Source organism: Apodemus sylvaticus, chromosome 22 (genome assembly GCF_947179515.1).
Source record: "Apodemus sylvaticus chromosome 22, mApoSyl1.1, whole genome shotgun sequence".
Classification (NCBI taxonomy): Eukaryota; Metazoa; Chordata; class Mammalia; order Rodentia; family Muridae; genus Apodemus; species Apodemus sylvaticus.
The window spans coordinates 54,687,197-54,710,660 of record NC_067493.1 but is presented as its reverse complement, the minus strand read 5'-3'; the positions used below and the strand labels follow the sequence as shown (position 1 = coordinate 54,710,660).

General features: G+C 55.3%; 1 protein-coding gene and 1 pseudogene across 3 annotated transcripts in view; one reads left to right on the top strand and one right to left on the bottom strand.

Moving 5' to 3' along the window:
- Ube3b (ubiquitin protein ligase E3B) overlaps positions 1 to 21,709 on the top strand; it is a 43,656-nt gene extending 21,947 nt beyond the window's left edge. For 2 of the 3 annotated variants that reach the window (XM_052168206.1, XM_052168207.1), the window contains exons 15-28: positions 594 to 765; positions 2,206 to 2,324; positions 2,766 to 2,880; positions 3,574 to 3,673; positions 6,463 to 6,582; positions 11,414 to 11,590; positions 11,684 to 11,794; positions 12,519 to 12,656; positions 12,855 to 12,920; positions 14,044 to 14,102; positions 15,612 to 15,794; positions 16,001 to 16,112; positions 19,287 to 19,379; positions 20,157 to 21,709. In XM_052168206.1, coding sequence (XP_052024166.1) covers positions 594 to 765; positions 2,206 to 2,324; positions 2,766 to 2,880; positions 3,574 to 3,673; positions 6,463 to 6,582; positions 11,414 to 11,590; positions 11,684 to 11,794; positions 12,519 to 12,656; positions 12,855 to 12,920; positions 14,044 to 14,102; positions 15,612 to 15,794; positions 16,001 to 16,112; positions 19,287 to 19,379; positions 20,157 to 20,348 — 1,757 coding nt within the window. In that variant the 3' untranslated portion in view covers positions 20,349 to 21,709. Of the gene's footprint in view, positions 1 to 593; positions 766 to 2,205; positions 2,325 to 2,765; positions 2,881 to 3,573; positions 3,674 to 6,462; positions 6,583 to 11,413; positions 11,591 to 11,683; positions 11,795 to 12,518; positions 12,657 to 12,854; positions 12,921 to 14,043; positions 14,103 to 15,611; positions 15,795 to 16,000; positions 16,113 to 16,863; positions 17,019 to 19,286; positions 19,380 to 20,156 lie in introns of those variants that run through there. The other variant, XM_052168208.1, reaches the window with a different exon arrangement.
- LOC127673176 (ubiquitin-conjugating enzyme E2 C-like) lies at positions 9,168 to 11,138 on the bottom strand (annotated as a pseudogene).
- Positions 21,710 to 23,464: the final 1,755 nt, after the last annotated feature.

The following is a 23,464-nucleotide window of genomic DNA, read 5'->3' as shown; positions in this document are numbered from 1 at the left end:
CTCTGGTAAACTCTGATGTTTCTTTTTTAGGGGTGAGGTGTGGTGGGGGCGGGTCTGAGGAGGATGTTTGGTCTTTTGAGACTGGATTTCTCTGTACATACCATGGCTGTCCTGGAACTCACTCTGTAGTCCAGGCTGACTTAGAACTCAGAGATCCCTCTGTGTCTGCCTCTCGAGTTCTAGGATCAAAAGTGTGTGCCACGCCTGCCTGGCGACTCTGATAAATTTTATTTGTCTAGCCCACAGCTCTTAAAAACACCTCTGACCTTAGCTGATCTCCTGATTTAAAACATGGCTGCCGCAGTAGACAGCCCCAGGTCTTTCTCTGGACTCCAGCCATGGGTGAGGGACAGACAGTAACTGAGCCTCACTTATAAAGCAGAGCTGCCCTGGGCCCCATGGGCGGGGCTGCCCGGGAGGCTCGCCTAGCAGAGCCTGATGCTTGAGAGCATCTGCTGCCCCCCGCTGTGGCTCTCTCAGGGTGCTCAGCCTTCTCTTGCTGGTTTGAGTGTAGTTAGTGCTTTTCCCCTGGAAAGGAGGAAACAGACCAGCTGGAGCCCCCGCCTGAAGCTCGGGTTTCTCTCCTTTTCCAGGTCTTACGTACCTTGATGACCTGCTGCCCAAGCTCTGGGCATTTATCTGCGAGCTGGGGCCCCATGGAGGGCTAAAGCTCTTCTTGGAGTGCCTGAACAGTGACACCGGAGAGTCCAAGCAGCTCCTGGCCATGCTGATGCTCTTCTGTGACTGTTCCCGCCACCTCATCACGTAGGTCGATGTGGGCTCAGTGCCCTGGCTGATTAGGGAAGCAAGCAGCTGCGCCTGCGTGGCGGGGCGGGGCCCTGTCAGAGCTGGCCATGGCTGAGCAGGGTGCTCCCTGTAATGCAGCTACTGGGGGCTGAAGCACAAGAAATCGCTTGAGCTCATAAGTTTGAGGCCAGCCTGAACCCATAACCCCCTGCATCTCCCACCAGAAAAGTAGACAAGACATTCAGAGAGCAAGTGGCATGTGCCAGGTGTCCAGCAATTGTTAGGTACTGTCAGGGCAGCTGCTGTGGGCTGGACTCTGGGCACCTCCAGAGACGTGTTCAAATCACATCTCAGCCCTCTGTTCACTGAGAAGTGTGGTACAGAAAATTCCAGACTCAGAAGCCAGGTGTTCGCTGAGACACCAGCATCCTGTCTATGGAGAGAAGTAACAGAGCACTCACCCCAGCACGTGTGAGGATTAACAGTCAGTGTTGCGCTCAGCTCTGCCAGCAGGCTGCCTCTGCACAGCTGAGCCGCAGCCTCCTCATTGGTGGAGGTGACCTCACCTACCTGTAAAGAATAAATAAGAGAGCAGGGTCAGGCACAGCCTGGAACCTTTGCCAGAATCATGTTTCCTTGGGTGTTTGCTGCTGTCTGTCTCCCTCTACCCCAAAGGTCATTGGAAAAATCTAGAATGGACCTCAGGTAGCTATGTTCAGAGTGAAAGATCTCGAATCAACAGGGTTCAGGGACATTAGCTTGATGGCTAGGTTCCCTACAAGAGGGGGTCTAGACTGGACTAGACACTGTAAAGGCCGAGGCAAGGCTAGCCCAAGACTGAGCTGTATGCTAAAACCTGTGGAGAGGTCTCTATCACTTTTCAGTTGAGCTGTGTCATGTGTTCGTTCATCCATCTGTCCATCCGTCTATCCATCTGTCCATCCGTCCATCCATCTGTCCATCCGTCCATCCATCTGTCCATCCGTCCATCCATTCATATACTTTCAAACATTCATTCGCTCACAAGCACCAAGCACACTGGTCTCTCGTAGGTGTGGGAGGAAGTTTCACAGCGCTCCTCAGTGAGTGCTGACTGACTGAGATTCTTTTTCCTCCGCCTCTGTCTCCCTCCCTGGGGACGCTTGAGCAGAACTTAACATTTTCCCTTCAGTCCTCCATCTTCCCACTGTGCAGAGTCTCTAGTGAGCAGAGGGAGCAAGACTGTGGAGCCCTCAAAAGCATCACCAGCTCATGGCCAGACTTGCTTCTTTAAGCCCCAGGAGCTCCCCACCACAGCTCCCCACTGAGGCAGATCTTAGACACGGTCCTTTCCTCTCCAGGCCATGCAGGCGGTGTCTAGGAGAGCGAGTTCCCCATTCACTTGTCTAGAAGACAGCGAGGGCTTGTTGGTTTCCTTTCCTCAGTGGAAGGTTCTGAACAGTTGTCTGCCTCATGCAGCATCCTCGATGACATCGAAGTCTATGAAGAACAGATCTCGTTCAAGCTGGAGGAGTTGGTCACCATCTCCTCATTCCTCAATTCCTTCGTGTTTAAGATGATCTGGGACGGGATTGTAGGTAAGGCGACTGTTCCTGAGTGCCATCCCAGGAGGGTCTGCTCTCCAGACCCTCAGCTGCAACCCAGCTTTGTCACTTACCTGAGGTGGCCGCTCCCACGTCTGGGTGGGCTCATAAGGTAGTGATGTGGCCGCCAAGGTCTCTCTCTGGCAGCTCCTTCCGCAGTGCGTGTAGGCTTGGTCCTGGTGACCGGCTCTGCCCCGACCGCTCCTTACGTCTGCACTGTGACTTCCATGGAGACGGAGAGGGAGCTGGTCCATGCTGTGGGCAGTCTGCTGTCTGCTAGCTCAGTGCCACCTCCTCAGAGGACAAGAATGTCCCCTGAAAGAGTCCCAGGCCCTGAGCCCGTGGTCCCACTGAAGACAGAGGGCCTGGGCTCAGGCCTGCCCTCCCTGGAGCTGGCCTCCCTCCACCTCTGACCCCTCCTGTTTTACCGTACAGAGAATGCCAAGGGCGAGACCTTGGAGCTGTTCCAGTCCGTGCACGGCTGGCTAATGGTGCTGTATGAGCGAGACTGCCGCCGGCGCTTTGCTCCTGAGGACCACTGGTTGCGAAGGTGAGCTCTGAGCTCGGGCGCGTGCCCCGGGGGTGGGGGCCTCCCTCCCCACCTGCCGCACGGTGGGTGGCGGCATAGTGCTTACTGCCCTGAGGATGAGCCCATGAGCTGTCTCCCTCTTGCACCTTGTCCATTAGTCTAGGAAGAAGTGCTGTTCTGTGAAGCACTGGTCTGGGCGTGTCACTTAACAGTAGCTTCTCTCCATCAGTGTCACCTCACTTAATTGACTGTGGCAAGCCAGGCCAGGGTTAGCGGCCATGTCTCTCCTAGGCTGGGGAGAGAGCTTCTCTCAGCAGACCTGAGCCGCAGAGCATAGGAGTTTAGTTGCATGAGGTTTTTTATCAGCAGAATCACGAGGGTAAAACTGCTCCCAGGTTTGGGAGGTAGGGCAGATGGGAGCCCTCTGACAGCCACTAAACCCGGAAGCACGTCAGCATTTCTGTCACTGACCCATCAGATCCCAGGAGATGGCTGCAGTTCTGGCCCCAGGGCCTCACAGACTCAGCCAGCTTCTGCCCGACCACTCCCTCCGCTTGGTGCTGCCAAGATAGCCACTCCAGAGGGACGGGCAGGCGTGGCTGTGTTCATAAGACTTACAGAAGTGGGCAGCAGCCACAGTGGGACCCGTGCCAGCCCTGCGCTAGAAAAGGCTTTTCTGCCTCTCGTGGCCACAGCCGTGTCTGTCTCCTGAAGGGATCTCAAGCCTGGCGTGCTCTTCCAGGAGCTGGACAAGGACCGCAAGAGGGCTCAGCTGGTCCTGCAGCACATCCCCCATGTCGTGCCTCACAAGAACGTGAGTTGACCCAGAACCTCTGCCCCGGTGTGGCCACAGTCACCCTTGCACACTGTGTGGTCTTTCTGACTCAGGCAGCCTTGTGCTGAGTACTAGGGTCCGGCGTGACGTCGGGAGAGAGAGGAGGGGTGTGCTGTGGAAGTCCCAGGACGGGGTCCGCATCCAGTGGCCAGGTAGGCCCCACACATGGTGGAAGGAACTAACTCCAGAAAATTATCCTCCTGCCTGCACACAGCCACATGGCAGGCACCCACCATGCATGTGTACACACACACTAAGTAATTAATTTTTTTAGTGAAAAATTAATTTAAGAAAAATTCAATTGTCAGCAGTCTGCCATTGATGCATTTTCTCATTGCTTGTAGTCAGTTTATATTTTGCAGGTCATTGTGTAAAGTCTCAGACCCACTGTGTGAGACTTAAAGTGAGTCCTTACTGAGTTCTCATCTACATCCAGTTAGTATTTCCTAGTCAGTAAGTTTGTTCCAAGTCATGAGAAGTGGGGTATCCACTCTGCTGTAACTCAGAAACAATAGGAATGATGTCTGCAGCTCAGAAGTGAGGGCGGAGCTTCTAGGCCTGGCCTGAGGGAGAATATGGAGGATGGAGTCAGAAGCAAAGCCAGAGCCTTGCTGGGAACCTGGAGCTAATCAGAGTGAAGGCCCTGCTCAGAGCTGTACTCTAGAGAGTTGGCTCTGGCCATGCTGTGAGGACAGGCTAGAAACAAACATTTCAAAGGCCCTTGCTCAAAGGCTGCTGGACGCTGGGCCCCCCATTCCCCCTCAGAAAGGCCCCATTGCTTGTCCCTCCCCATACATTTTTAGGGAAAAAAATGAGATTCCAAAGGTCTTACTCTAAAGATGCTGAGTCCTCGGTGCTCTGAGCTTGCTTTAATGCTCTGAGTTGCTGTCGCCCTGCTGGGGCAGCGGCGTGCAAGCGACATGACTGCTTAAAGTTGGGCTTCAGTGGCAGGACCTTAGGAATGAGGGGCCTCTTGGAGACTACTCAGTCCAGTGTGCTGAGACCACGCGCACGCGCGCACACACACACACACACACACTCACGTACATATACACACATGCACACTCATGTATATACACACAGGCACACACACATGTACACATGCACACTCATGTATACACACACACACACCTCTGCTAGAAACTTCACAGCTTGGCGAAGCTGGCCGTCCTGTGTTCTTCCTTTTTTTTTTTTTTTTTTGTTGGTTTTTTTGAGACAGGGTTTCTCTGTGTAGCCCTGGCTGTCCTGGAACTCACTCTGTAGACCAGGCTGGCTTGAAACTCAGAAATCCGCCTGCCTCTACCTCCCAAGTGCTGGGATTAAAGGCATGTGCCACTACCACCCGGTTTGCCTGGGTTCTTTTTTGATTATTATTTATTTATATATTACACTCCATAGTTTATTCCTGCCCACCCTCTGACTGTTCCACATCCCATACCTCCTCCCCACCCTGCTATCCCCGCATGGATGTCCCCAACCCCCACCCCCGACCTCTAACCTCCTTGGGGCCTCCAGTCTCTTGAGGGTTAGGTACATCATCTCTGAATGAACACAGACCTGGCAATCCTCTACTGTATGTGTGTTGGGGCCTCATATCAGCTGGTTTATGCTGCCTGTTTGGTGGTCCAGTGTTTGAGAGATCTTGGGGTCCAGATTAATTGAGATAGCTGGTCCTCCTACAGGATCGCCCTTCTCCTCAGCTTCTGCAGCCTTCCCTAATTCAACAACAGGGGTCAGCAGCTTCTGTCCATTGGTTGGGTGCAAATATCTGCATCTGACTCTTTCTGCTGCTTCTTGGGTTTTCTGTAGAGCAATCATGGTTGGTCCCTTTTTGTGAGTGCTCCATAGCCTCAGTAACAGTGTCAGGACTGGGGACCTCCCCTTGAGCTGGATCCCATTTTGGGCCTGTCACTGGACCTTCTTTTCCTCAGACTCCTCTCCATTTCCATCGCTGTTTCTCAGAGAAACACAATTATGGATCAGAGTTGTGACTGTGGGATGCCCCCCCTCCCTCATTTGATGCCCTGTCTTCCTGCTGGCAGTGGGCTCTGTAAGTTCCCTCTCCCTACTGTTGGGCATTTCATCTAAGTTCCCTCTCCGAGTCCTGAGAGTCTCTCTCCTCCCAAAGCCTGGATTCTTTGCAAGAGCAGCAAGCGCTCTGGAGCTAAGCGCCTCTCCACCCCTGCTCCGGGCTGGAAAGAAAACGCGGCTTCGGGGCTGGGTGCTCACTGAGCTCGTCTCCTTGGGCCGCAGTCCCTGCGGGGTGGGCAGGGGTGGAGTAAAGGTGGCGGCCAGCGGCCGGGAGGTCTGAGGACGCAGGAGGCAGACGGGACGGAAGACGGGGTCTTTATAGCCTAGGCTCATTTCCCACATCTGACAGCAGGAAAAATGGAGTGGTTTTTGTGTCTGGCGTTCATGATATTGATTTCCTTTAGAGCAGGCATGGCTGCAGAAAGCAGCCAGTGCTGACTCCTGTGCTGGCTGTGCCCCTGGGCCTCTGAGGTGCAGACCAAGTGCCCGAGGACAGGTTTGACCGCATTGGTCCTCACTGGACTCCAGCTGGGGTTAGGCGCCTCTCTGGAGCACGCCGTGTTGGTGCAGGGTTACCGTATTTCTCATCCCCAGAGGCTCTCTGGGGACTGCTCACTGTTGTCCCAGGACACCTCTGAGCAGCAACACACGGGCGCCCGCTTCTCGTCAGTTGACTTTGTGTGGAGGTTTGGTTTGGCTTTGATGTTAGTTGCTGACCCTGCCTTTGCTCACTTCAGAGAGTTCTTCTGTTCCGGAACATGGTTATCAAGGAGAAGGAGAAGCTGGGGCTTGTGGAGACCAGCTCTGCCTCTCCCCACGTCACCCACATCACGATCCGCAGGTCCCGGATGTTGGAGGTGAGTGGCCACTTGCAGAGCAAGTGCTCTGTCTGTCGGACAGATCGAGGGGATGACCTGTCGCTTCCAGACTCTCTTGTTACTCTGCACTATGGAAACTCAAAGTGAGGCTCTTAGGGCAAGAAGGGTGTGAGCCAGTCAGCGGCTGAGGACCTGCTCAGTCGGGCATGTCCTCGGTGCTAGGGACAGTCCTCAGTGGCTTCCTCTGCTCTCTCAGGGCCCTGGCTAAAGCACAGACTTGTAAGGCCTCTATGGACCAAGGGTGAGCGCCCAGGGCAGTGATCACCCTGCCTTTCCCAGGTCGGAGCTGACTCCGCTGTCCCACCAGCACCTGCCCAGACTCAGCTTTGAGAGAGCTGCAGGCACGGCAGGCGCTGCCCTGCTGACCACACAGTGTGTCCATCACAGACCCAAATGCCTCTGTAGATACAAGAGACTCAAGTCCTATCGCCCTCTCAAGCCACTCCTTGTCCAGGGGCCCCTGTGTGGCCACTTCACATGGTAGAAGTAGGTGCCCTGTCGCCTCGGCGTCACACCATCAAGGTGTCCTGGTGACCCTACCAGGTGAGCAGAGAGGTCCCTGGAAGCTTCCACACCAGTGTGTGCTCTGTGAGGCAGAAACCTAAGTCTCCCCCTGACTGCATTGCTAGGGCACTGCTGTGGGTTCTGACGTGTGTGCTGTCTGTGGACCACGGGTGTCCATAGGTCATACAGTCCACAGCCTTGCTGTGTTCTGCGTGTCTGCCAGAGGTACTGGTGACAGGCTTGGCTTGATCCACTTGTCCTACTGCTCCTCAGACCACTTGTGCTCTGTCCACACTTTGTCGTTGGCGTGCTCTGCCTGCGTAGCATAGCCACGGCACCAGCCTCCCGTGTGTGCTGTGGCGCCGCAGCCGGTCTCCTCTGGCCATTTGCACTGCTGCGTGCTGGATGACATATTTTAGCTCCTGTTTCTTCTGCTGTTCAGGAGTCATTCAAAAAGTAATGTGTGCAGCAGTTGATGTTTTTACCTTCAAGGTAAGGATAAGATGTAGATGGGGTGCCTCTGGTAGAGCACCTACGCAGCATCCCCAGGCCCCGGTGGCATCCCCAGTGCTGGGTACCATCCTCTGCTTCTGCCGCTGCAGCCCAGTGCTCTCAGACAGCCTTCCTAGGAAGACACCACCAGGGGCTGGGCAAGAGGTAACTGACGTCTGGCTTCACTGTTAGGAAAATGGTGGGCAGGAGGGTTACGTGGCAGTCACCCCAAAGGTACACGTCTGCTCAGCATCTGACTTGCCGAGTGACCCTGTGGGTTCCAGGGAGCTTTGGATTTTTAAGAGAAGATTCCTGAAATGCAGGGTCTTACATTAGAGCTTATTATTGTTGTGAGTTAATTAAAAAAAAATTTTTTTTTTGGATTTGGTTTTTCGAGACAGGGTTTCTCTGTGTAGCCCTGGCTGTCCTGGAACTCACTCTGTAGACCAGGCTGGCCTCGAACTCAGAGATCCGCCTGCCTCTGCCTCCCAGAGTGCTGGGATTAAAGGTGTGCGCCACCACCGCCCAGCTAAGCTAATTCAAATTTGTCAGCTACCCCAAAGGCCATGGTCGCCACTCGGGCTGTGGCCACAGTGAGAGCCTCTGCTCTGACTCAGAGACTTGTTGGTGTAGCTCTGGCTTCATCACATTCCTTATCAGAACCAGGCGTCGCTGCCTGGTCTCTGGAAATCTCAGTCCCCTCAGAGGAGTCTGGCACCCACCTCCTGAAATAATCCTGAAATAATTGGGAGGCATGAACTGTAGTGTGTGCTGGGGGCGGGTTGGGAGGTGTGAACTGTGGTGTGTGCTGGGGGCGGAGGCGTTGCTCCTCTCTCAGGTGCCACCACCTCTGCAGGGCTGAAACACCCCGCGGTGTCACAGGACAGTCATCCTTAACGTAGGCAAAGCCCGTTTTCCTCTTGTGTATGGTCTTTGAGCCTGAGTTAGAACACAAGAGGGTCCTTTGTTCATTCCATGATGCCACAGGTTCTCCTGAGCGTGTGTCTGAGTGCCCGAGGCCTTTGCTGTTGTGAACACACGGGGGCATGAACCAGCTGACGGCTGCCTTGCTGTCCTGGGCTCTCGATTTCACCATCCTGCAGAAAAAGCCCCTTCGTCGGGGTGAATGGAATCTGTCATTTAGTTATCAGGAACTGGAGGAAGCTGAGACGTGCCCTCCTCCAGCCCTCGGGCGGGGCCGGGTCACTGTCCTCTGCTTGGCCTGCTGAAGCCTGAGGGCGCCTGACTGTCCTGTGCAGTGTGGGCAACGCTCACGTAACCACACAGGCGCCCCAGGGCAGGGATGCACCAGAGGAGGCCAGCGGCACATCCCTCTTACAACCTCTCCAAGGGGCTCCGGCGGCTCAGACCAAGCAGGAATGAATCTACATCCCTTCCTTGAGCACCGCCATGTGCTGGCTAAGAATGTTGTTTGTACTTAGATACATTAAATCCCCGCAATGCCGAACGCCTTCTGCTAGGACTGCGTACTGAACAGAGCAGTCGGGTGCAGGAGCAGGCTGGGGCACTCTGTGCATCCTCGAGGTCCTGCCCTTTGCACTGCTTCCTCACAGCAGCCGCAGCCGCACACCGACACGCTCCCTCTTCCTCTTCCATCCTAACTGTCCTCGGCCCGCTGGCTTCGTCTGCTGTCCAGGCGGAGTCTTCTCTGATTCAGGCTGGTCCAAGACTCACAGGCCTCTGCCCTAAGCGCCTCCATGGGTGTGCCCAAAGCTGGCTTCCTGTCCCTGCAGGTGGCCTGGGCTCTCAGAGGTCATCCTTCCTGGCTCAGCAGCCTAAGAGTCTGTGTCTGACTAGATGCAGAGACTCCATAGGAGAGACTGTGTCACTGAGCATGACAGGAAGACGGCAAAAGTAGCTCAAAACTAGGGCTCACTGCTGCCAGGTCACTTGTTGGCTTTGTGTCAAAAGCCACCAGGACAGCACAAGGGAGGACAAGTCGACCCCCTGTTGTGGTCTGTCCTGTCAGCTAAACGTGACAGTACTGTCCCAGGGTAAAACCTCCGGTAGAACCCAGGGACATCCTTAGTTATGGTCACTGTTGCTGAGACAAAACACCATGAGCAAAAGCAATATGGGAGGAAAGGCTTTATTTGGCTCCTGTGTCCACTGAGGAAAGCCATGGCAGGAACTCACTGGGCAGGAACCTGGAGGCCGCGGAGGGGCTGCTTCCCTACCGGCTTGCCCTCTGGCTTGCTAGCCTGCTCTCTCACAGAACCCAGGACCACCTGTCAGGAATTAAGAAAATAGTCTACAGGCTTCCTGCAGCCAGATCTTATGGGGTGACTTGTCAAGTGAGGGCCCTCCCTCAGATGACTCTAGCTTGTGTCACGGTAACGTAAGACTGGCAGCACACGAGGCTTAGACGTGGGAAGCGTGCGTGCGTGCGTTCTAGAGAGGAGACACACTCAGGGTCTGCTTTTACTGATCTTGGTCTCCACTGCTGCGGCTTATGCCGAGAGCCTGGTGTGGGCTACGCACACCCCTCTACAGAGTGACGCCCACAAATGGCTGTGTTTAGAAGCCGACCACAAGCCAGCAAAGCTCAGCACTCTCCCAGCAGCAGGCGCAGTCCCTGCCCCGCTGCGGGCAGACTGCACCCCTACTGCACCTGGGCTTCCCGCCTTGTCTCCTGCCACGGCCACCCTGCTGCCAGGGGGCCTTCTAGTTCAGAAAGGCAGCCTGCTTGACCAGCCTACCAGCCCCTTCCCCACAGCTGCCCTCAGCAGCCGAGACCCTGGGTTCTCATCTTACTGTGTCCTGACTTCACCCCTTAGCTGAGAGAGTCTCAGCACTAAAGGAGGGAGAGAGATTCCCATCTTTTTTTTAAAATATAAAACAATTGTCGTGTATTTATTTAATATACATTGTAAGGGTTCAAGCAGACTTAATTTAAAAAGAACAAACAAAACAAAATTAACAACAGAGCTTATAAGTCAAGAGGAAAAGACAGTTTAATGAGAAAGAAAACACAAAAGACAGACAGCTACGTCAGGGCTCTTGGCTGAGACCTGCTTTGAACAGGTCTCTTGCAGGTACTTCTTAAATGCTGTGATGTTTTTCAGAGCTCTGCACCATGCGTGTTCAAAGGGCTAGCGATGTTGGGTTCTCCTAGCAGGCTCTGGAAAGAGAGCAAGATGGCCCTGACGTCATAGAATGCAGGCTACTCATCCTCAAGGATGTCCAGGCAGATGCTGCCCTTGGTGTCCATGTAGGGGCGGCAGCAGGGTGTGAGGAGCTTCACAGTGGGGGCATTGTAAGCCACTGGGGAACTAACTCTAGGAAGAGTTTATACCTCAGGTCTTCATAGATGGTGCTGGCTGCCCCGTGGATGGTCCCTACCCATTTGAACAGGTTGTCTGATTCAGGGAAGGTGGAAATTCCTTTGACACCAGACATCACGAGGGTCATCAGCTCCTACTATAGCTGCTTGCCCCAGGCCACGGCCCCACAGGCTCGGCTCCTTTTCAAACTGTGGCACCTCTGGCAGCAGCTGGGTCACGGTTTTACGAGGCCATCCCTGAGGTGCTGTCACCAAGACAGGAGTGTGGAGACTGAGAGATTCCCATCTTGCCCCAGTTTGCTCCACCTTAGATGACCAGAGCTAGCAGAACTCACTCTGTCCAATGTCCCTATGGGACTCTGTGTCCTCCTGGGGCAGTCTCCTCATGCCCATGAGTGAGACCCAGTAGCCATTGAATGAATCCTCCATGGGTGACGTGCAGACCCACGTGGTCAGCCTCCTGGGTTTGCTGAGGCCGCACTCCTCATGGAGGTTGCACTCTGCCTGTAGGACGGCTACGAACAGCTGCGGCAGCTCCCCCAGCACGCCATGAAGGGCGTGATCCGAGTGAAGTTTGTCAACGACCTCGGCGTGGACGAGGCCGGCATTGACCAGGATGGAGTCTTCAAGGAGTTTCTGGAAGAGATCATCAAGAGGGTGTTTGACCCCGCACTCAACCTGTTCAAGGTGGCGAAGGGGGAGCCGGTGGGGCGGGTCCAGCAGCCGTAGACAAAGTAAAGAGGCCTCTAACGTCTCCCTCTCCCGTTGTTCTCCCGGCAGACAACCAGCGGGGATGAGAGGCTGTACCCCTCGCCCACATCCTACATTCATGAAAATTACCTGCAGCTCTTCGAGTTTGTGGGGAAGATGCTGGGGAAGGCAGTGTATGAGGTAGGTACGCAGAGGAGTGTGGGACAGCTGAGCATGCGGCACACCGTTCTGTCACCCTGTCACTCCGAGGGCCTAGGCAAGAGGATTATGAGTTTGAAGCCAGCCTGGGATACACAGCTACACTATCTCAAAAAGAAAAAAATAAAGCCAGATGTGCGTGTCTGTTTGGGGATAGAACCCCCGGGCTTCGCAGGCTGAGTCAGCGCTTTCTGTCCCCGAGCCACCTCAGCTGAGCTGTCACTTGAGTGGATTCTGTAGGAGGCAGAGGTTCCTGGGAGTTAGCCAGTGAGGACAGAAAGATTGGATGTAGCCAGCAGTGCAGCAGCCACCTGCATTTCCTTCCTGTGAGCCCGCCGCCTCAGCAGTACGGGGTAAGGAAAGCTGTGTGACTGGGTTGCCCTCTGTGGTAAGGGAGATCCGTACCTGCCGGCAGGTCCAAGTCTCGGGACTCTTGGCTTCTCAGCCTCTCAGGCAGGGTCGAGGTAGTGAGGGCAGCTTCAGCTGCAGGGGCATCCCTCACAGCTCCTGGTTCCCACCATGGACACCCAGGCTGTGGGGGCCGACTGCATAGCACAGCGCAGCTAAGGTCACTCCAAGGCCTGCGCCAACGCCCAGAGCTCGCCGAGTTCCCTGGACGCTGTCATAGATGACTGGAGGTATAGCCTCAGGCTGGCACCCACGCCCCACTGGTGCCCTAGGCTGCCCTGCCTCCTGTCCCTTCCAGGGGATCGTGGTAGACGTGCCCTTCGCCTCCTTCTTCCTGAGCCAGATGCTCGGGCACCACCACAGCGTCTTCTACAGCTCCGTGGACGAGCTTCCCTCCCTGGACTCGGAGTTTTACAAGAACCTCACCTCCATCAAGGTTAGTTAGTGCAGGCTGGTGTGCGGCCACCCCCGAGCGACCAGCTGAGTCACTCTCCTGTCACTGAGCCTTCACCCCACCCCACCCTGGGGCCCACAGCCTCTTCTGTCCTCATGCCCAGTGGCCTCTGCTTGAAGGTGGGGCTCCTCGGAGGGGAGAGCTCTGTCCACCTGCCCAGCGCTCTCTCTGTCCCACTAGCGCTATGATGGAGACATCGCGGACCTCGGGCTGACGCTGTCTTACGATGAAGACGTCATGGGTCAGGTATGTGGGCTGGGCTGGCAGGCCGCTCCTGCTCTCCATGTGCCTGGCCAGGGACGGTTTCCTGTGTGCTCGCCTCGGCCAGCTCCCACACGGCCTGTGCTTTGCCTGTGTTACATCTTGGGACTTGAGAGAGGATCTGCCTCTGCCCGGCCTTCCTGTTCTAGTTTGTGCAAGCTGTGAGGCTCAGTCTGGAATCCGTGGTGAGGACTAGCCACTGTAAATGGAGACTTCTGAGCTGATGTGGGGGCAGCACTTCAGGAGAAGCTCCTGGGAGGTCAAGTCCCATTCACGTCACCATTGGGAGCAGAGGAGAAGGCAGCCTGGCAGGCAGTGGCTGGCCTCGCCATGCCCTCTGACCTCCTGTGTGCTGCTGGAGGCTCTGTCCATGTAGCCTGACATCTGCTCTGGAGAAACCAGGAGCACATTAGGCTGAGTCAGTGTCTCAGAGTCCGCTTGTCACCTCAGAGGTTATTCGGTCTTTGAAAAGCATTGTAATCTTTTCAGACTTTTCAGACCGTGTGTCTTTTCAGACTTCCCCCTCAGGACTGTGTGTGTGTGTGTGTGTGTGTGTGTGTGTGTGTACACGTGTGCGTGCACCAGTGTGTGAATATGTGTGAGTGTGGTGTATGTGTGTGCATGCATTCAAGTGTGTATGTGCCAGTGTGTGTGTATGTGTAAGCGTGTTGTATAAGTGTGTTTGTGTGTGTGTGTGTGTGTCAGATATGGTACCATGTCTCTTGTAGTATCTGGTTTCCCTGGTAAGTGCACGCCTCTCTTATCCTGTCTTTAGGTAGCGTGCAGCACTCCCGGGTGCAGGTGTGGGTGTGGGTGTGGGTACAGGTGTGCACACCAGCCGCTGCCTCAGCAGCAGCCTCCTCTGTGACACCCGGCAGCCTCAGTGCAAATGTTTGGACAAGGGTTCGATGAGAAACCTTTCCCACTGAACGCACGAGGCCTGTGTGTTGATGTTTGACCCCAGGCTTTTGTGAAAAATGGTCCTTCTCAAATACGCAGCATCTTAATTCCATTGTTACCATGGGCGTCTGTTGAGGCCCTTTCATCTCGGGGAGCACTGCTAGCCTGTTCGAGTGCTCTCTGGTAATTACTCCGTCTTCTCCCCCAGCTTGTCTGCCACGAACTGGTTCCTGGAGGGAAGACCATCCCGGTTACAGATGAGAACAAGTGAGTACAGCCGTGAGCGCCTGAGGCCGGCACCTCACCTGCCAGGGCGGCCGAGGCGGAGGCCGAGTGAGACAGATGAGAGGAAGGAGCCATAAATATCCTAGGGATTTCCTGGTGCAGTTCTTAGGCCGGAATTGCAGTGAATTCAATTTGCAATCAAGAGTGGATGGTTTCCTCTTCACAGAGGCATTTAGAAGGTCACCGTCCTCGGCAATGCAGGGCTGGCCCACACTGAGGCGCGCTGTCTTGAGGGCAGCCCGGGAGCAGGGCCCCTTCAGAATGGCCGCCTGGGGGCGGCTGTTCTCAGGAAGACTGTGTGGATGCAGATGCGGCAGATGTACACTTAGAGGCAGGGAGTTGAAGTGGGTGCTGGGGCGCAGTCACTCCTGTCACAGATAATGTACTTTTAGTAGTGTCAGAAATGCAGTCCTTTTGGTCCCAGAAACAAAGCCCTCCACGCATGCTCCATACCCAGGATTTCCCGCCTCATTAAAGGAGGAGGGGACGCCAGCTCTTGTCAGTTGTCTGCCACCCCGCCTCGGGATTTGAACTGTTTGTCTTAGCGTTCATCTCCGCAAGGGCTCAGGCCCCGGGACTCATCTGGCCCCAATGTGGTGAACCTAGGCTGCCTGTGCGTGGCTGTGACTTCCTCAGGGGGCAGCAGTGTCTCACAGTAAAGCAACCTTTGAGATATCTAGCTGAAAAGGGGGCCCAAACTTTTTGACAGCAGATATGGGCCATGTCCTATAGACATACCCACCCACCAGGGAGGTCACCTTTCTGCCTGGAGCTATGGCAAAGTGTTCTATAGAGTGGGGGGGGGGGGGGGTACAAATGACAGCAAAGTGAGTTCACAAGGCTGTAAGGCCAGGGTAGAGGCTGAAGGCCCAGGCAGGTAAGTTCTTGCATACTGAAGAGCTATAGAGATAAGTCTGCGTTGTCTGCAGGCCAGGGAGGTGACTCCGTGGGCTGAAGGGCTGGGGTGGCAGCTCTTGAGTGTAGACAAGCTAGGTCCAGGGGTGTGAGACACCATCTGGGGACCCTTCTCCCCATCAATGCGGGTTGATTTGACCTCCCTGTTGAACCTAGGAATAACCCAGCAGCGTGTTTGAGACCATTGAGCCGGTCTAGCGCTGCTGTAGGCTTCAGTGGAACTCGGGGCGCGCTGCTGCAGGCGAGGCCGCTTCTCTCTGAAGTCGGTTGGAGCACTGAGCTGTGTCTGTCCTTGAGAGATCCAGTGGGACCCACCTGTGCAGGTGCGGGTGGTCCTCAATCCCTGAGAACATGGGGTCGTCCCAGGGAGGACAAGTAAACAGGCAGCGCCCTCGACACTCAGTGCTGTCGCAGTGGCACAGCGTGTGGCTTGGGGACCACCATCCTGGTGTCGCCTACCGATAATGCTGGCATTTGTGTTTTGGAGATGGTTCAGGAGCACCAGGCTCATCTCTTAGCACGTTTGGCAGCAGCCTGCCCTGGCCGGCTAGTTCCAGTGTCTCTTCCTTGTTACAGAATTAGCTACATCCATCTGATGGCACATTTTCGAATGCACACTCAAATCAAAAACCAGACAGCTGCCCTCATTAGTGGCTTCCGTTCCATTATTAAGCCCGAGTGGATCCGAATGTTCTCTACCCCTGAGCTTCAGCGTCTCATCTCCGGGGACAACGCTGAGATCGATCTGGAAGACTTAAAGTAAGGGCATTGAGGAGGGACGTGTAGCGGGGTTAGGCCGTTTAGAAGGAGAACTGTTCCCTCCTCCCTGGGTGCTGATACCGAGTGACTCTGGGTACACTGATGACAGCCCATCTAGTGTCTGGGAGATTAGGCCGTGGTGTTGACTGTGTACTGGTGCAGCAGCCTGTATGCTCCTGAGAGTGCCCCACTCTGGTTGTCTTTAGGAAGCACACGGTGTACTACGGTGGCTTCCATGGGAGCCACAGAGTCATCATCTGGCTCTGGGATATCCTGGCCTCCGACTTCACGCCCGATGAACGAGCCATGTTCCTGAAGGTACTTACAGCATCTGTATACGTCCTTGAGCGCGTGCGCAGACCTCAGGCCACTCTGATTCACACAGAAAGCAGTGGGATTACCCTGAGGGCAGTGTCAGCAGAGCCCCTCCTGTGCCAGAAACCTGAGGAACCAGAGAAGGCGTAGGGTGGGGCCTGGCTGCTGTCTGCTCCTTGCTGTGGAGCAGGGCCCTGTGCACCACTGTGCCCAGCACACCACCCTCAACATCTGCAGTTCTGCCTCATTACCTTAAGGAATAATAATAGTACATGCTTTTATAATCCCAGCACATAGAGGCAAAGGCAGGCAGAGCTCTATGAGTTCGAGGCCAGCCTGGTCTACAGAGTGAGTTCCAGGACACCCAGGGCTACACAGAGAAGCCCTGTTGCAAAAGAGGAGGAGGAGCGGAAAAATAATACAGACAACCCTAACTACCACTCCAATGTAGACCGATACGTGCATGTGTCATACACGTACACACGTGCATGTGTCATACACGTACACACGTGCACAGGTACATAGGACGCACTGTGCAAGGACGCACAGTGGTTGAGGCTGACAGCAGTGAATGCTGACTCTGAGGGGTCAGGAGTTGAGTCAGGCTCTCGATGTGTGCCCAGAGTCAGGGCAGGCCTCCTGCCTCAGCATCTTGAGAACTGAAATTCCAGGTGTGGCCACTAAGTCTGGCTTACTGTGTACTTTCTCAGAAGGAAAATCTATAGTTAACTCACTCTCTCTCTCTCTGCCCTAGCATCGATGAAGTCCCGAGTGTCCTCTGTGCCCCTAAGTGCTGTTGTATTTGCTGAATGACAATGGCAAAGGGTAGCTTTATAGGACACTGCATAACGTGCGTGCCTGTCCCCGTCACCTGTGGGGAGAGTATCATTAAAAGTGAACGCATTGTCATTTTGTCACCTGCTTTCCTTCTCTCTGAAAATCTGTGGTCCAGGAGTGTGTGTGGTACCTTGGAGTCTCCCTAACCTGTCTCCCCCTCCGTCCCCTCTGTCTGGCTGCACACTCTGTCTCCCTCTCCGTCATCCTCTGCTTTTCTTCAGGCAAGGTCTCATGTATACCAAGATCCTCTCAGGTTTGCTGTGTATCCTGTAACCAAGATTGACCATGAAGTCACCACCTCCAAATGCTGGCATTACAAGTGTGTACCACCACACCTAGTTTATAAGCGTGGGAGTCTCTTGTGTGAGCCACTTTGTCTGGTGGCGTCACTGACCAAACCAACAGCAGGTCTTCTTCCTTGCTGCCCATTCTGAATTAAGTTCTCTCCTGCTGAGGGAGCTGTCACCCATTCCAATCCAACCAGGACCCACAAAGGCTCCACACACTCGCTGGTCTCCAGTTCTGGGGACACTGGCGGGTTCTCCCGGCAGGCCAGGCTGCTGCTGTGAGCTGCCTGGTCTGGGTACCGGGAGCCATACTCAGGTCCTCTGAGATCAGCCAGCACTCTTAACCACTGAGCCGTGCCTCTGTCCCCAGGAACATAGGAACTTATTAAAACCTCTGAAGCGTGACCCATGAAGCTGAATGGCATTACAACACGGCTTAAGTGCTTATTGTGACCCACACTAGATTAGTTTCTGAATTACAGAGCCAGGCTCGGTATTCTGTCTCTCAGAAAACAGCATGCATCTGCTTACTGCTGAGTTAGAGACAGGGAGTTTCTTCCCCGTGAGAGCTGCTGACCTGTGGATTTCCAGCTTGGTTGGGTGCCTGTGTCTGAAGCATTAGGCAGGTACTGTGTTTGGAGAATGCCAGGGGATTCTGGGATGTTGCTGGGAAGTGTGGCTCGCCGCCCACAGGCTCCACGTCCAGTGTCCCATACAGCCTCTCTGGCTTTGTGGAGCTGAGTTTTCTCAGTGTGCTGAGGGTTCCACAGACCCTCCCTCACCCCCTAATCCCCACCCCACACCCCCAGGAACCCAGCCCTCAGGAAGCTGTGCATCTGTGCAGACAGCACTGTGTAGCTGTGCATCTGTGCAGACAGCACTGTGTAGCTGGGCTTTGCTACGTGTGGGCTGTTCTTTTCCACCCTTTGTCCTATCACTAGGCCAGAGAGAAAGGAGAGCAGGGAGTGAGGTCTCTGAATCTAATTTCTTCTTTCTTGTTTGTTTATTTGGCTGGTTGGCTTTTTTTGTTTGTTTGTTTCTTCTTTTGATTTGGTTTTTTTTCCCCCCGAGACAGGGTTTCTCTGTGTAGCCCTGGCTGTCCTGGAACTCACTCTGTAGACCAGGCTGTCCTCGAACTCGGAAATCCACCTGCCTTTGCCTCCCAGAGTGCTGGGATTAAAGGTGTGCACCACCACCGCCTAGTCTGTTTGTTTCTTCTTTGAGCACAACTACTAACAAACTGCAACCCCCTCCTCCACCCCTTCTCCACCCCCACCCCTTCTCCATCCCCACCCCTCCTCCATCCCCACCCAATGATGCCTATCAGGTCTCTAGCATTTATCTACCCTCTGAAAAGTTCACAGAATTCCAAACTTCACACAACTGCAGAAAGTATCTGCAGCTGGCAAGACCATGCCTCTGCTAGAGCATGAGGCAAATCACAGTCAGCTGCTGCGGATGGTCAGAAGCAACATGTCCCCATACCTGGGATTAAAATGAAAATACTTTCTTAAAATATCTATGTGTTTTTTAAAAAAATTGTCACTACGATAGTGTGTGCCGTGCATGAGGTCACGGTTCCAAGCTGTACCTGGACTCAATAGCTCCAGACCTCGGCTCATGGGCACCCACAGCGTCTGCCTGCCCGGGCCCCTGCAGATGCTGCCGCTGCCGTCCTCCCCGAGGGCAGAGGCCGCTCATCCCCTCCTGCTTCTGCTCTTGTGAGTGCAGCCAGAGACCCGCTCTCAGTCGCGCTATTGCGCACCAGGGGTCAAAGGGCATCTTCTGCTGCAGAGCAAGCTGAAAGCCAGCTTGGACTGGAGGAGAGCCAGAGACATGTCCTGTGTCCGAGCTGCCTTACAGACCACCAGTCCTCTTCAGTGGGCTGTGCATAAGCTCTAGTCCAGAGAGTGGACCAGGGAGACATGCGCTGTGTCTGCGCACATGTGGGGCCAGCACCTCCATTACCCCTAGTTCTCTGGAGGGGGAAGAGCCTAGCATGGCTGCAGTGGCAACGAGCCCTCCTGTCCGTCTGACCCGCCCTGTGTTGCAGTTTGTGACCAGCTGCTCCCGGCCGCCGCTCCTAGGATTCGCCTACCTCAAGCCTCCGTTCTCCATCCGCTGTGTGGAAGTGTCAGATGACCAGGTAACCAGGCCATGTCCTTCCTGCTCTCCTCCTCTGTGCTCAGGTTCTGCCCCGCCCTCTGTGTCCCCACCCTAGCCTGCATGGTTCTGGGGCGTGACAGCCAGCCACCCACAGAGGGCACTGCAGACCCAGGTCAGTGTGGCTTCAGCCTGCGGGGTCTGTAATTAGGACACTTTCATGCCTGCTGATCCGGCCAGGTTCCAGGTCCACCAGGCAGGATTGAGGACAGAGCAGGCCCGCCCCACACCTCCCTGCTGACAGGCACACAAGGGCAAGCTGCCTACAGCTCAAAAGAGACGGCCCTAGGGCTCGAGTGTCTGGTGTGGCAGAAATGTGACTGTGCTGATGCTCAGAGGTGGGTGCCCTGGTCTCCCCTGCTGGCCTCAGGGTGTCCCTGCCTCACCACCTCTCTGCAGCCTGCAGGCTGTGTTCCCATGGGTCAGACAGTACATGCTCCTCCACTTCCAGATTTGGGGGAAAGCTGAGCCAAGTGCTAGTCGGCCGCGGGCTGTGGCACTGACAGAGAAGAGGTATTAGGCCCTTAGTTAGCTGTGTCTGTCGGCCAGGAGCCTGTTGCCTTAGGTGACCTAGAACAGGACTCCAGCAGGCGCGCATACCCGGCAGCTGGTGCGCGCGCCTGGCAGCTGGTGCGCATGCCCGGCAGCTGGTGCGCGCGCCTGGCAGCTGGTGTTCTTCAGCCTCTCAGGCCCTGCCCTGAGCTGGCCATCTCCCGCTCTTGTATAGGCACCTTCTGACCAAACTGGTGTGTGCTTGCAGGATACTGGGGACACCCTGGGCAGCGTCCTCAGGGGCTTCTTCACCATCCGCAAGAGGGAGCCAGGCGGGCGTCTGCCCACGTCTTCCACTTGCTTCAACCTGCTTAAGCTGCCCAACTACAGCAAGAAAAGTGTCCTGCGAGAGAAACTGCGCTACGCCATCAGCATGAACACGGGCTTCGAGCTCTCCTAACCCAGCCCATCTCACCGCTACAGAGCCTTCGGCTCCTGGAGGTGGCACGCCCCCAGGAGTGTGGCCAGGGTACTGCAGCCCTCAGCCCCTCCATAGCCATGAGCCCCAAGCTTGGGGATGCTGCACAGGCCCCCCACCCCCGGCACTGGGGGAGAGGGCTGCTGAAAACAACCCCCAGTTCTGCCCACGCAGGGCCTTCCTGCCTTCTGGGGCTGAGACCTGGGTCTAGTGATTGCAGAACAACTCCTGGCAATTCTGTGAGGCTGTCTTCTCTTGCCCTCTGAGGACACAAGGCCTGTGCCTGTGAGCTCCTCCTTCCGTTCTGAAAACTCAGGTACGGCCTCGCCAAGCCTCTATGCACAGCAAAGTCCCTGCCTCTACCCTGTCCACAGTGGCCTCTTCCCAGGCACCAAGCCCAGCTCCTGCCAGGGAGGCCACTGGGCACAGTCAGGGTCTCTCCTACAGGGATGTGCGTGTTCCACCCCACAGCCCTCTTTCCCAAGTCCTCAGCAGGCCACTGTCAGGAGACCCTTGCTGTCAGCCCCTGGCCTGTGCATCAGTGTCCTCGCTAGGGAGAGAACCCCGCCCCCTGGAGAACAGCCGTTTCTGGAGTACCCAGAGCCTGCTCACTCTGCATCTGCCCCTCATCACCTTACGGAGAACCACGTGAGACCCTACACGCCCCGTCCTCCGGGCAGTACTTTATTCCAGGGACTTCAGAGCCCGTTCTTTTGCACTGACAGGCCCCGGAGGCTGGGGCTGCGTCCCACACATGTCCACGCCACCTCTGTTGGCGCTGTGTTTTGTCTGGGACCTGTTCTCTCTCCACCCTCCAAGCTCCTCTTCCCCATTTTCCTTAAGAACTCTCCAGATTCAGGATGTCGAGGCAAAGGCCCTGGGCTTAGTGATCTCCTGGCAACCTCCCGTCTCCTGCCCACCCTCCCTGCTTTGTGGAGCCAGCTTAGTTAGGGCTAGCGCTCTAGCAAGAAGAGACACACTGGGAAGTGGGCGTGCCCTGTTCTCACTTCAGCAGAGAGCCGGGCTGGAGCTTGGTGTAGCCCAGGGAAGCTCGGGACTGGACTGCAGAGTCCTCTGCCCCGTGCACGGCCTGCACTAGCCTGAGAGAGAGCGCAGGGACACGGGACAGTTAGTTGTAAGCACCAATATCAACTTGACCTGTTTGGTTCTGACCTCGGGTTGTCTGTCGTCACCTAGAGTCTGCTTCCTGGCAGTTCTGTCACAGCTGCTGTTCTTGACATCCAGCGGCTCCCGGTGGCTCCAGAGGGAAGTGGGGTTTGTTTTTGTAGGGAACTTGTGGACTAAGACTTGTCAGGGCTTTATTAAATTTGTACTTGAGCACACGATGGCTCTATTGTGGTTTGTACTCGGCCCTGCGCACGGATGTCTCAGGTCACAGGAGGCACGGGGTGCTTCCACACCCTGGCCTTAGAGCTGGCAGCTGTCACGTGGCCAGCTTCGAAGTGACATTTCAGAGAAGCATCCCCAGAGCCTGCTCCCTTCCAACAGGTAGTGGCACCAGGACGACATGCGTAGCTTTGCAGTGTATGACTTATGTGGTACCTACCAAAGCCAGCCTGTTTGATGAGGAGAGATCAGATAACTCAAGATGGATCTAACCTGGGGTACCTCAGACGCCCCAGCGTCCCCACTAACAGAAAAATATTGCGAAGCCCCCGAAACACACAACCTCCTGCAGTGTGGTGCTCGCCACCTAGAACTAAAGCCTGGCTCTGGCTTCGAGCTTTTTAGAACTGACGTTACCAGCGCAGAAAGGTAGCACACAGCAAGTGGGATGTTTTCGATAGGCCAGCAGGACCTGTGGGTGCTTATGAACCCTGGGGAGACGCCACTGCTGCCCGCAGCAGCAGAGCCACTGGCCTTTGTCCCCTGGATCAGGCAGGCATGGTGGCTTCTCCCTAAGTTGGTCAGAATATGAATGTGGCGTGCCCTGGGTCCTTTTTTTCTTTTTCTTTCTGAGATTGGGTGCACTGTGTAGTTCCAGCTTCTTGAATGCTGAGGTCACAGGTTCATGTGTCACCACACGTATAATCCAGGAGTCCAGGACAGGAAGATTTCAAAGTTCAGGCCAGCCTTTGATAAACAGCAGACCCGTGTGGTCTCACACCAAAATAAGTAAATAAGCCAGGGCCACCACCACCACCCCCAGGCGTGATGAGGCTAGAGAGGGTCTGGCCAAGCTTCCAGAGGCTCCTGACTCCCTCACAGTCAGGGTGGCAGAGAATAAAAGTCACCTGCCTTAGCCGGGCAGTGGTGGCACACGCCTGTAATCCCAGCAGTTTGGGAGGCAGAGGCAGGCGGATTTCTGAGTTCAAGGCCAGCCTGGTCTACAGAGTGAGTTCCAGGACAGCCAGGGCTACACAGAGAAACCCTGTCTAGAAAAAACCAAAAATCAAAGTCACCTGCTATTTCTTCACAGTTCACACAGGTTGAGGTCTCATCTGCCTGGAACAGTGCCTTAGCAAACGCACTCCAGCCAGCAGGGGGCTGGCCTCAGGTATCTGCACACCTGAGGAGGCTGCCGGAGGCTGTGACTCCAGGAACCGGCTGTGCCTCTCACACCAGTGAGAGACCAGTCTGGAGGCTGTATCCAGACCTAGGCCAGCGGCCCCCACCCCTTGGGCACACGGGTCCTAATGAAATCATCTCTTCACTGTGGTCATGACAGCCAACGCCGCTGACGAGCATATGTGTAACAGATGGAGTTGTTCTGGAGCCCACGCTGCGGACTCCACCATCCATCCATTCATCCATCCATCCATCCAGGGCCCAGAGCATCCTGCCACAGGCTCTTGTGGCATCCGCCCACCAACTGGGAGCTCAGGCCAGAGCCCCTGGCTGTTTGAGCTACAGTTTCCCTTCCTGGGCAGCACAGAAAAGGGTGTTAGAGACCCTGGTCTCTGCTCTCTGGGGGTGATTCCTGGTTATCTCAGGGACAGAGTAAACATTGTCCCTGGGGTTCCTTTGTTCTTCAGATATCTGCATAAGAACAGTCATTGATATAAGCACACATCTCAGAGATCTGCTGTTGGCCCAGAGCCCAGGCTGCACCCCAAGCTTCCGTCATGCTCGCCAGA